Source organism: Chelmon rostratus, chromosome 5 (assembly GCF_017976325.1).
Source record: "Chelmon rostratus isolate fCheRos1 chromosome 5, fCheRos1.pri, whole genome shotgun sequence".
NCBI lineage: Eukaryota > Metazoa > Chordata > Actinopteri > Chaetodontiformes > Chaetodontidae > Chelmon > Chelmon rostratus.
The window spans coordinates 19,981,258-19,994,799 of NC_055662.1; the positions used below are offsets into that span (position 1 = coordinate 19,981,258).

The 13,542-nt window shown below is 44.6% G+C and overlaps 1 protein-coding gene across 2 annotated transcripts in view; it reads right to left on the minus strand.

Moving 5' to 3' along the window:
• LOC121607285 (netrin receptor UNC5C-like) overlaps positions 1 to 13,542 on the minus strand; it is a 182,393-nt gene that overhangs the window by 62,865 nt on the left and 105,986 nt on the right. For both annotated transcript variants that reach the window (XM_041938018.1, XM_041938017.1), the window contains exon 4: positions 2,373 to 2,476. In XM_041938018.1, the coding sequence (XP_041793952.1) occupies positions 2,373 to 2,476 (104 nt within the window). The remainder of the gene's footprint in view (positions 1 to 2,372; positions 2,477 to 13,542) is intronic.

Genomic DNA, 13,542 nt, shown 5'->3' on the forward strand with positions numbered 1-13,542 from the left:
GTCAAAAAAAAGCGTGCGTGGAGGACCGAGCGAGAGACAGCGTAAACAGAGAACGTGAACGGCAACGAGAACGGGCAGGATAAGAACAAAGACAAATAGAAAAGTCAGAAGGGATAGAAAAAAGAAAAGTCAGGGCAACAACCTGAGGTCATCAGCAGGTTTTAAACCTAAATCCCCTTAATCAGCTTCAGCAGACGGGGGAGACAGACCAATCCATTTGCCCCGAGATCCCATTATGACAGTAGAAAGGACTGGGGAAGGTGGCAAATTGAACACACTGAAAAAATAGCTCTGAGTGTCGGTGTGTGTGTGCGTGCGTGTGTGTGGTTATAAGTGCGTCTTTGTGGCTGTGTTGTGTTCGAACAGGTGTGAAAAAATAAATAAAGCAGATGAGGCAGAAGTAGTAATGAGTCATTAGAGTGGAGATTTGTCTCAGAGATGAAGGAGCGTGAGTGTGTGACAGAAACAGAGACGCAGAGAGAAAGCTAGCCTCTGTTTGTGTGTGTGTGTGTGTGTGTGTGTGTGTGTGTGTGTGTGTGTGTGTGTGTGTGTGTGTGTGTGTGTGTGTGTGTACAAAGTCATTTGCTCCTGCTGTTAAACCGGTGTGGACCAATACATTTGCTTGATTTCCCCCAGAAGAACTACAGAGTTCTGGCAGTGAAAGGACAGGAAAGGGTCACTCTCTTATTCCCCACCACTCTTTTTCTGCCCCGCCTTCATCTCCGTCTCTGCCCCCACCCACACACACACTCTCCCTCACTTTGTCTGTCTGAGCGCCTCCCTCTCTTTCAGCCCCCCCTCTCTCTCGGGGGAGCTGTGTACTTAGGTGCAATTGAAAACGACTATCAAATCCTGAGGAGCGAAACCTGATTCAGAGACTTCTTATCCGGTGGCGCAGCCCTCTCCGAGCGCTGCGCTGCTCTTCCCCTGCGACCGGCTAAATGAAATTACGTCTTTTTATCCATTCAGGTGGGAGCGCAGCCAGATGAAACAGGAAAGCAAAGAACAATCTGAATTGTGAATGACATTCTTCTCTGCCGTCGAGGGAGTGGAAGTGACATTTGTGGCTCTTCCAAAGTGGATGTTTACTGCGCGGCATGTTTGATGAGTGAATAAAATGTCACCGTGCTGACAATGCACTTGAGAGATTCAATATTATCTTACACTGATGAGGGTAGTGTTACTTGTATTCAGGCGTTTATACCTGAAATCCACACCTGTTCAGATGACAGGCACGGCTGGGAACCTCTGACCTCGTAAAGCCGCCCTTGCTTATCAAAGTGTCTTTGGGCAAGGCAGTAAAGTACAGCCAAAAGAATGACGGAGGGATTTAACTCGACGGCTCAGACGTTATGAGCTAATGTGAATCCCACCTCAGCGAAGTTAAGCCAATTGTGCTCGTTCACCTTTTTTGTTCCCCCCGTATTGAAAGCATTCGCACTTCAGTTCTGTTTTCAGCACTGCGCACTGTACATCTGATGAAAAGGAACGTCAGCGTTTTTCAGCCCTTTTGAAGGAAAGCAGACGATCCGCTTTCACTTATTATCCTCGTTATTTCCTGCAAGGCTCACGTACGTGTGAGAGCGAGCGGTGAAAATGTAAAATAACGCAGTAGTAACGGGCTGAGCCCCTGCACTCGATGTTCACGTCGACTTGTGCCGCAACTCAAATTGGCTCTCTGGGGACAGTTAAGTCTAAGTTTAAACTCTGGATCTTTGGATCAGTGTGCAGCAGAGCTTTCAAGCAACTGTCACTCAAAACAGGATCCAGGCTGCTCTCCTGATGTCCCCCCCTGTGACGATTCAGCGCGAACGCTGTTGATGGGAAATGATGCTGAAATTTCTGAAAGCGTGTAACCTTTAATTTATTCATTTGTCCTTGCTTGCATTAAGGTTACATCATTTCATTCTGTGATTAGATCCAGGTCTCGATTACATCTTTTGACAATTTAGGATGATCACAGCTGTTTAGGTAATATTAAGTCATCAGTTGTTGCTTGAGGCATAACACTAGTAAAAGAAACTAACAAAATTTGTCAAAAGGGTCAGGGTACCTTTTCATATCGTGCACCCTTCACCCCACACTGACTGCAGACCATGAAAGAGTGCACGCACCCATCCAGCCACTCTGTTCTGCTGTCTGTCACTCACAGGCAGTGTCACATCTGTAATAACTGACTCCTCTGTGGCGCTTTCAAGTTATTTCCACATGATGATTTCTATTTTTACATCTTTCTACATCCTCCCGCTGCCTTCATTCTGTCATCCCGTCTCTTCAGTCGACTCCCCCCGTTCTGTTCTGCAAGTCCTCTCTCTTAACCCCACATCTTTCTTTATGCGCGCGTCAGGCGGAGGTTAACAAAATGCACGCACCTCAGCAGCTGGTATGCCCTCCGGAGGACGACACTGTAACAGCACTTCCTGCTCCAGAGATACTTCCTTTCCCAGGGGCTCCTGTTCGAATGACTTCTTCAGGTCTGAGGAGAGAGAGACAGGGCGTTAGGTGAGCCACAGAACGTGTGATAAAACTGTCACTGATACTGGAAAACAGAGATTTGACTGTTTTGATGTGGTAGCAAAGACTTTGCTTAGGTAGGTGAAAAAGCTCATGTTGCACACTGGGGTGAGAGCGGCGAGCACTGATCCGCTGACACAATGTGTTAACTGAGGGCAAGCCCTTGAATTTAAATGTGGAAACTACTTGAGTTCATACCAGTATGAATTTAATCTTGACTAGGACGCCCTCGGAAACATGACGCACGACGGCAAACACCGGCGATCACATCAAAGGACAAAAAGTCTCAATGGAAAGCGGAGGTGTGTGGGAGGCCATTTTGCAAAAGTATGCTGTGATTCAACAGTCGGGGAGGCCATTCGAGAGACGGTGCCATGCCATTGTAAACCAGGCTCATTACCTCATTTCCACCGCAACAATGGCGCAGTAATTATGGAGCTGGTGGTTGAAAGCCAGCCACGCATATGTTGACTTCTCCCGCTCTCCTGTCACTTCACAAACGTACACAACAAGGAAAAACACTTAGCCGTGTATTCTTAGCGCCAACTGAAGCACATGCTAACACACACACACACAGAGACACACGTTGTTTGCATTTTAATGTAGCTGAAGCAGTTTTAAACACACACACACACACACACACACACACACACACACACACACACACACAGAGAGAGAGCTGATCATACTTTTATGTGCTTTAGCTGCTTCACGCGCCGAACACAGGCTGCTTTATTGCAGGCCTGCCCCTCAATCACTATGCACAGTATTTAACTTGCTTTCATTCCATATAGACTTGCCAGAGTTCAGGGATCTCAAGCAACGCCAAAGACAATAAATGATTCACACTAATGGTCCACATGCTGTGATAAATGACAGCATTACAAAGCAGCATGGAATGCACTGCCGTTTCTTTCGCAGAACGCTTCAGAGCAGGCTTTTTCATTTTGAGGGGAGGGGGGGACGCTCACAGTGGCAGACTTAAAGACAATTAGCCAGACGTTTAAATAAGAACAACAGATGACACAAAGACAAAAGAGATGGATGGAAGAGACGAGGCGCCGAAACATCGTAATGAAAACACAAGAACCCTCATGGTCGGACGGACGAATGGGTGGACGTGAGGACGGTTTGTTTAACTGATCTTTATGCTGAATATATTTTTCTCTGCCGTTTCCTCTCGCCGCCACACTTCTCCGCACAAAAGACATCATTTTGTGAATAGAGACAGTTGAAAAGGGGCAAGCAGCCTTCAACTGCTTCTTGGCTTGACTCCGCAGCTCTTTCACTACATTATTTCATAAACTTTGCGCCAGTCTTCCTCCCACCAGGGCTACCCTGACACTGCAATGCTCTACATCATTCAGTCTTTCACTCGTTCCTCAACCTTGTCCTTCTCCGGTTTGATTGATTCTACCTATTGGGCAGAGTTAAAAACATAATTCACTGCTTTTCTGTTCACCTCCCTTCGTCCGCTGCCATACACTCTGCTGCGCGCATGTATCCCTATATTGGCAGCTGAGCTTAACACATGTTAAAATGATTAGCCTGCCACAGAAAAAGGCCATAAAACAAACTGTAACCTGAGACGAGTGGCAGCGTTGCGGGACTTAGCAGGTGACTTTATTTATGGTGCTGATGGATTTCTAAATAAGAACATATGCAGGGGATGAAGATGTGTTTTCATCCGAGCTCCCGGGTGCAACTCAAAGGTTTATGATCGGGTTTTTCCTTGAATCAGGAGAGCCAAACTGCCCTTTTCATCCATGCTAATTCCCAGAGTGCTGGGAGACGACTAAACAACGGTCCGCACGAACACATTCAACGACTACACAAACACATGCATGTGTTACATAGCGAAAAACTTGCTTGAGGTGTTAAATTCTGTGTACATACTTATGGCTGCACCTGTTTATATTAGTACAAATATTTGTTTGTGTGCGCATGTGCATGAATGTTGTGTGTTGGCCATGCAGGAGCGTGTGGGAGAGCAAGACTTGTAACTGGACGATTAAGTGTCACATGTCACTAATTTAACAAATGCCAGCGAGCGAGGATGATTAATTACATTGGCCACATGTCCGAAGATACGTGAGGTGCGCGTTTCGAAGTGATATCCAGAGGTTTGTTGACATGGCAGCATTAACAGCGGTATTCAACCGATACCATCTTTGAGGTAGTAACACTAGAAACTTTTTCACTTTGAGGAGTTTGAGAGTCACTTTGTTAGTTTGTGAAGGATAGCTGCATCTATGGGAGACAAATCCTCTCTCCTCTGTCCTTTAGTTTTTAAAACCATACTGAAAAGTTTCATTGGAGGGCACAGTGTGTGTGTGTGTGTGTGTGTGTGTGTGTGTTATCCTCACGTCCTTTTACTCTCCTACTTCCCAGGTGTACTCTTAATCACCTTATCCGTCAGCTGTGGTGCACCATTTGTGGACACGCGCACCGACAGTCTAGGTAGAACATTTTTTTAATGCTGAAAAGTCGACTCTGGGTGTTTCATCAGGACAGCCAGCGTACAGTGGCCAACAGACACAGAAGACGGCGGAGTGAAAGAGGAGGAGAGGTAAAATGGGAGGGAGGGGGAGGTTATGGAAGGTAGAAGTCGGGACAGCAGGTGGAGGGTTGAAAGATGAGAGGCAGAAAAAGAGAGGAGGAAGGAGGGAGGGAGGGAGAAGTTGGCAGCACACAGTAAGACCACCTTACACCTTCTTAATACCAAAACCACCTGCCTGGTCTTTACCTATCAAAGTCTTTCTTCATGTCCACAACACTCTCTATATATCACACCATTCAACAGCAGCTCATGCCAGCGAGTCGGCCTCGTATCATCCGTATTTATCGGCCTTATCTCTCTCAAAACCAACCCGCAATCCATCAAACATCCCAGCCATCAATCTGACTTTGATTACACCTCCTTTATCAGGAGCCCAATCTTACCCGCACGGACAAGGGGAGAGATAATGTGTGTCTGGCTTCCAAAAGAAGGAGAACTTTGATATTCACGCACGCTGGTTTTAGAATTTTGAATTTGCGATCATGAGTCACTCTCTCCCCCATTGACAGGCTAAAATACTGCAGAGGCGAAAGGGAAACCATTGTGAGTAGATGAGTTTCTGAGGGGTGTTATTGTGAAATGGGAAGGTCGTTTTTGGGCCTTAAACTGCAGAAATGGCTATAAGCATGTAGTGATCTGGTCACAGACTTGGATTTTCAGAAAATGGTGGACATTTTTTCAGAGAAACTACTGAGGAAGAAATGTCTGCTTTAAGGTACAACAGCTCACACTGTTATTGTGTGGCTGTTAAAGGAAGAGGGAAGACATCTGAAGTGCATTTCAGTGTGTGACCCGGTGACACTTGACAATGCGGCGCACTGATGGCTTTGTATGGAAGATGCATCAGTTATGCTTGTAATATTTCATATTTAAAAAAAATCACAAACAAGTGTGCAGCATCTGTTTTTCTAATGTCCTGCAACTGATAAATAATAGCACTATAGACACAGTTTATTATGAGAGTCTGGATGCACTGCAGGCGTCTGAGAGTTTCACCAGACAACACAGGACATCTGGCATGTATCCAGGAATGTACATAACTGGAGCGCAGCTACACATGGGCGACAAAAAGCATAATGCAAAATGTCAGTTGTTTAAAAAGGCGGCTTTGCGTACCATGCATGAGATTGTTTACTGCCTGTGTCCAACAATGGGGAGTTTACCTCAATCAGGCCACGAAAGATGGAATTGCAAAGCTCTTCCAAGACACAGGTTTGGATGATGGGATGAAAAAGTCGCTCACTGTGCGCGCAGGCAGGGCTGCTGTCAACGTTAATATATACATCAGCATCTCATCAAAACTATGGCTATAAGAAGTTGTGTGGAGAGAATGAAATCTCCTTTTGAAACTGAGGAATATCAGTAACAGTAACATTGGAAATATTTTGAGATACCACATCCAGTATGTTTCAGGAGGGAAAGCTGATCACTGGAGAATGTCAAGATGAACATCACGGAGGCCATCGGACAGTTCACACCAATGCTTGATGGCGATCGCCACAGGACACACTGTTTCTAATTCTGACGCTGACAGGGATGTGACAAATTTAATCTGGGGTTTGATTGAAGAGCTTGAAATCAGATATGACTCCCACAAGTCACGTGATCATTTTTTAGTTTTTGATTTTTCAACTTGGCCTCAGGAAACACAAGAGCTCCACCATTTTGGCAACATAGCGACGTGCTCCATTCCACCGAAATATGAGGCCGCCATGCAACTTGACAGACTCCACTGTGAGAGAATCGATGCTCTTAAAGCAAGCAGGAAAACACTTGGCAGTGTCCTCTGTGCATGAACTGGTCCAGACAGTAAATACAAGCAATCCAGATTATTACTCCAACATCAACAAATTAACATATTAGGTCTCTCGTGCAGTTTGATGGTAAGCACTAGAAAGTTTGTGCATGCTATCTTTACTAACACCCAGAATAAAGGTGCTTCTGTATTTCTAACTTTGCAGCCAAACAGCAGAATATACATTCCCACAGTGTCTATCGATGCAAAGCATGCAGTAAAAATAGTTTTGGAAATACAAGGGCGAGTGATTTACAAACTCACCTCTAAAAAGTAATCAATTTTTAAATACTGCAAATATCCACACGTCCGTGGAATATTGGCAATGCTCTTTCTACTCTCATGCTGTGCATGTATTGTAGATTGGGAAAGGGAAAACTGTCTATTGAGCAGCAATGCATATGCTAGTGCCACAAACCGAGACCCCAAGAGTCAAATGTCACCCAGTTGCACACAGAGGAGAGTTAAGGAAGTTTCTACTTCATGCAAACGTCCTCTGAAGTGTAAACGACAACCAGTAGAGCTTGTTCACCGAGTCCAAATTCATTAGCACCAGGGCTGACTTGAGGGCAGATATGGGAGTTTTCAGTCACTTTTTGTGATTGCTGCACTGGAAAGTTTAAATAACTTACATTACAAGGTAAATATTGTAAAGTCAGGAGTTACTCTGTCAGCAAAAACCAGCAGGAGATGAGCTCCAGACTTCTGAGAGGTGAGAGACAGCCTGCCACCTTTGAATCTGTATGCGTGTAGAAGGCGTTAGATGTGATCACGCTGTCTGACAAAGCTTTTAAGATTTCCAGAATTCTCCAAAACATCTTCCCACCTATGATGGGGTTTAATTTCATGCGATACAAATCTAGTCATTATCAGATTCTGTGTGTGGAGCTATACTGGTTAAGAGAGTTATGTGAGGACAGAGTATCGCTGAGGCTGAATGATAACTTCATAATACAGTCAATCCCTGTGGGGGATGACAGCCTGAACAGAGCATGATGGTTCATTATGGGAGTAATCACCCAAAGCTTTAGCCCTAAATCCACCACATGGCTACCCACACAGCGCACAGATACACACGAACACGGACAGACACCGAAAGACAAAGAGAGAACGAGATACTGTCACAGTGAGGGAAATACACACAGGAGATGCAGGCAAACGAGCAGGCAAGACACACACACGGAGACAGAGCAGCCGCAAATGGTGAGGAACTCACAGCGGGACAGAAAAACAGACATGTGACTGCAAATGTGCAAACAAAAACAAAAAAAAATGCAAATACAAAGAGAGAATGAGGAGGTGATTGAGGGATGAGACACACTTCTCTCATGCCAGCCAATTCCAAGACCAATTTCCTGGTCTTAATTAGTAAGGGAGATGGTGAAATGAGGAGTTGGTTGTGAGAGTTGATTTCCATAAAGATTGAGAATGAAATTAGAGGAGATTAAAGCAAACTGCTCTGGGAATGAACGGCGTCAACACGACACACACACACACAAACATATTCACGCTTAGCGCCACAAGCCGGCGAGCTATGGCGGACAAGATCGCTGCAGTTTGTTAGCACGAGCGCACGTGCGTTTCAGAGAAAGGGGGGAACGTGACATTGTGTTCGGCGACACCGGGGGACCGTGAATTCACGTCAGTGGAAGGTGTATGTTTTCGTGTGTGTGTGCAAATATGTGCCCGAGGGAAATATGTGCACAGGAGGGGAGGGACAGCTGTGCCCTCTCAATTCACTGACCCCACTTCACCCCCAAACTGCAGATAACGCTATCCAGCTCCATAAATAAAGAGGAGATAAATTCACTAAACAGCTCGGAACTACAACTGAGTTGAAAAGTGCAGAGGGCAACCTTGTAAAGTGTTCGTCAGTGTGAACTCCCCTAAAAATATACAATAAAGCAGTGCAAGCATCTATTCGAAAATGACCTTTTCTTGCATAATCTCCTCCTTCCCCCTCGGCCTCCTCATCTCCCTCCCTCTCGTCTCTCTCCACCTCCTTCCCTCTCCGCCTAAAACTTCTTCCACTGCTCAAAACTGTTATTATGTTTGTGGTTAGTTTGTTGCCTCAGGCACCTCTACATAAGCACATTTCAGAGCAATTATCCCAAATGGGTGTCTCCGCCTGCATGCTACCCATGCCAAATCATAACGGTTTCCCCTGGTGGAGCTGCTCAAGCAATAAAGAGCAATGTAAGATGCTTGGGAAGAAAATAGCAAGCAAAGTGTTCTCCTTTAGTCTCAGAGAGGATAATTTGGACATCCAATTTCCTACACTGTGGCATGTAGTGGAAACTAATCAGACCTCTGGCTTAGAGAAAAACTAAATGATTTAAGTGATAAAGCACACAAGAGGGTAAGATAATATTTAATAAACATTCAGGGGGAAAGAGGAAATGTAGATGGATTTGTAATTAAAACACAATTGTGTTAAATGATAAAAACCGAGCAATGAAAGAGTTGTGATTTATTGAATTTGTATTTCTTTATGCTTGCATGTCTTGATAGGAAACTCATTAAATGGTGGTTTTGTAAGAAGTTGCTGAATGACTTTATTATGCGCTGCATATAATAGCTAGCTTGATAACCTTCAATTTTGTGTTCATCAAACAGGTTTCGAAATGGCTTTTGTGGAACAGCTCGCATGTGCAAAATCCTGTAAATTTTGACAATTGGAGATTTTCCTCATGACATCTTGAATATGTCAGGTTAGGTAAGGTTAGGCTGAGTAACACCTCAGTCCTTGAGCACTCACACACACGTGTCTTTAAATTGCCGATAAAGCTCCAAAATATCAAGAACTGTGGAAGTGAAAGTAGACGGTGACCTTGAGTGTCATTCTCATTTTCACTGTGGTAACATAGGAAGTCATTTTCTCTAAGTGACTTTAGAGAGTCTCTTTCCACTCAGACCAGTTCTTTCACCGAACCCTCCACCCTGTCATTTCGACACTTCACAACCTGTGATCAGCCCCGAGACATCAGACAAGGTCTTTCCATCCACAGTCAAGTTTTGAAGAAGTAAACATCTCCACTCGCTGACATAGCAGCGGCACTCTGAGGCACAACGCTTCCTCTGGATGCCGGTTTGTAAAATGACTCATTAGGATGAAAAGCAGCTCAAGGGCCTGACAACTACCTAGGCTGTGCCAATGACAGGAAGAGGCATGCTTCTGAATGCAACTGTTCACTTCAGATCCTCAGTGAAAACAAACTATGGTTTCAAAGCATAAAGTACAAATCTACCATGAGAAAAAATGCAATAGTGATAATAATGATAGTCTCACTTTTTACGCTGGTCAATAAATAGTCGCTTTGTAAAATAAACGTATTCTTCTTGCACTTGGACTTTAGAAAATGACTTTGTGTGACAAATCAACACTGTGGCGCACCACTTTCACACTTAAGAGTACGCTGAAGCGCTCCCTGACATCTGGGAAAAAGCTCAGTGGCTTACAGCAATGTGAGACATCGTAACCACACACACACACACACACACACAGACACAGACACACACACACACACACTGCGGGTTCTCACTAGAAAAATGTTTATTCAGTGTTTGTGACCGTCATGAAGCCTCTCTCAAAGCCAGAAACCAACACTCTGCTGATGATGTCATCCCGGGAAAAACACTGAATGTTTTCCGCTGACGCTGAGTGTGGAGGGATAAACAGCATGCGTCTTTTGCTTCACACCAGCCTTGATTTGTATACGCATTAATGAAACAGCTAAGGCTGCCATTTCATGCAAAAAAGGTCATCTGTCACTGAGACTGTGGTTGGCTGTTGGGGCAATTTGGTTTGTTCGCTGCTGAGCAACTTTCATACCAGAAAGGTTGGCTAACACGCTGCTGTTGTTTCCAGTTGCTGGGTTACAAATGACTGCCTTTATTGTTGGAAGCTACATGCAGGTTTAAGCCAGAAGGAGTGTAGAAGAGTTTGGGTCTAATCAATGCCTAAAATCTGACACAAGAAGTCCCTGTTGAGCCTCATTTTCCTCGGTCTAATTCACCCCCGATTGAGGGAAAACCTAAACATCTGATACATTTGCATCATAAACAAAACAGAAGAAATTCACTAACACACATTTTCCAGTCGACACGAGGGGCTGCCTGGGTTTCCGTGTCCCCGAGTGTCTGGACTCCTGATTGCTATGCACACACATGTCTCGGTGGAAGGTGGCAGAACAAATTGCCATCATCTGAAAATTGCGTGTGCCTGGGCGTTTGTGTGAGTGTGTGCCTGTGTGTGACCTTGACATATTGCTAATCCGCTGAAGGAGAAAGACTTGACCTGATAGCTGCAGGGCCAAAGAGCATGACTGACACTGCATGCACATTTGTGTGTATGTAATCGCTCGTGTTTCGCTCACCCCGGTGTATGCGCCTGCGATGCTGTGCGTGACTGGGTGTGACAATTTGTGTGTGTTTGTTCATCTCACCTGCTTTATAAACTTGAATTAAGCTGCCTGCACCACCCATAACTCAGTTAAAGTGCCCTGCTCCAAAAGACCAACAAATCTCTCAGAGATTTAATATCTCTCATTGCGTGTTTGACACTTTTACAGCCTCGACACTGATTGCCATCATCCTGCTACAAACGGTGTATTTAGCTAATGCCTTGAAGTGTTAATTCTACAGTTATTAAAACAGCCTGAAGATGCTGGAGAACGAGAGGCAAAAAGAAACAAGTGAGAGAACGAAACAATAAACACATGATGAGCAAAGTGGGGAAATCTGAAAGCAGAGGAGACAATAGGAAAGAAGGAAATGAGTGGGAAGAGGAGATGGGAATGCAGGAGAGAAATGCTGAATTGCCATGGCACGGTGTGGTAGAAAAGACACTTTGCTCAGCAAGCTCTAGCTGCCAGGAAGCATTTTAATCACAACGGCAGATCCAAATAGGAGCTGAAAGCGGGGTAGGTCAGGAGGTTGGGTCGATTTGAAGTAAAAGGTTATCGCAAGAGGGGGCTGAGTGTAATCAGATCTGGTTAAGGGAAAAATCACTGTTATAACGGAGAGAGAGGAAGTGAAGGACGGAGGGGCAGACAAAGTCAGAAGGAAAATACATAATATACAGGACAAAGAAAAGTAGAGCTACCTGAAGACAAAGAGTGAGAGAGTCAAGGATTTCTATCATCTTCATCCTCCCTGATATCTGCAGGCCCTTCGAGCCTTCTTAGAGGCACCCTCCATCACCCTCCCTCCACCTAACCTCCAGCAGAGGTCTTACGTGTGTGAAATATGATGTGTTGAATGAAAAAAGAAGGGAAAATGATACAGGATGCAGGTGTTTTGATACAGTGTAGGACTGAAAAAAGAAGAAGAAGAAGTAAAACCATTGTAAAGTAAAAACTGGGCAGCCTTTGAACATGAGCGTGAGCCCTTGTGAATAACAGAAGATACAGAATTATTTTATAGCTCCTCGGTGATGCAAAGCAATTTCAGCGACACTTTAGAGGAAAGAAGAGGCTTTTGGTTCCTTGTACAACTCTTCATGCTGTTAGTTAATGCATTCAGGAATCAGATTGAGGCAGGTGAAAATTAAAAAAAGAAAAAAAAAACAGAACAGAGAAAGTAGATAAAACAGGTGTTGAAGCTTGGACCCGCTGCAGCTGATGATACTCTAAGCCAGTGAGTTATGCAGACGCTATCTTCCTCGCCCACGTATGCATGTGCACACTCAGGCACAGCGTATGTCCACGCGTCAGCGTCCTCGTGGAAGCTGCGAGCCACTGAACAATGAGGCCTTTCAGTGCTACGTGTGCACTTCCCCGCCGCTCGTGTCTGCCTTCACGTGTTTACCTCGGAGAATCTCAGAAGCCTGTGTACGTACGCCTGCCTGCATCTGTCTCTCAGCATCGGCCCGGACGTAAGCCAAAAACAGCACATTACCCGGCTTTCATTGCACCCCGAGGAGGGCCCGTTCCGTTAGAGAATGTTATTAGCGGAGCTTAGGAGGATATTTCTGACTGTGTCACTAACTCTCTGCTGACAGACAGAAAAACATCCTAAAATACTGAAGCGACGCAGAGTTAGTGGCGCTCTGTTCTAAACTCAAATAGTCTTTAAAGCGAACAAGCCAAGTTAATTGAGAAATATGTCACTGTCGCACCAACGCACAACTGTAAGCACGCACTGTATTGTATATTGTGTAAGCTTGACTCAGCTCATTTTTATATGAATGTATGTTTACTATAAATAATCTGCTGCAGGGTCAATTTACATATGATGTAGTATTCTACAGCTTTTATTACTCTCTGAACTAGTGTATAAGCCCACAGCAGTATGCTGCCTATGCACTATGCAAAGTGTGATCACTAAATGCAATGCACTTGATGAAATGTGTTTTTATAATTTGTTCTGTGTTTTGTTAAAATTAAACACACATCTTTGTCTGCTTCCTTTAAAATACACACAAATGAAATTAATAAATGAATTCGTGTGTTTGTGAACAAATGAAACGACCAAGCCCTGCGAAAGTGAAAACCAGAGACATATTTACAACCAAATAAAATAGCCTGAATGAAAAGCAAGGGTCAGCGTGATGGATTTCCTTCTGCGGCACGAATAAGACCAACCTGGGAGAACAAGATTTCCAGGGTTCGTGTCTGTTAGAGTGATACTGTCTGTTAAAGCACTACATATGTGGATGTGTGTGCAGTTTGTT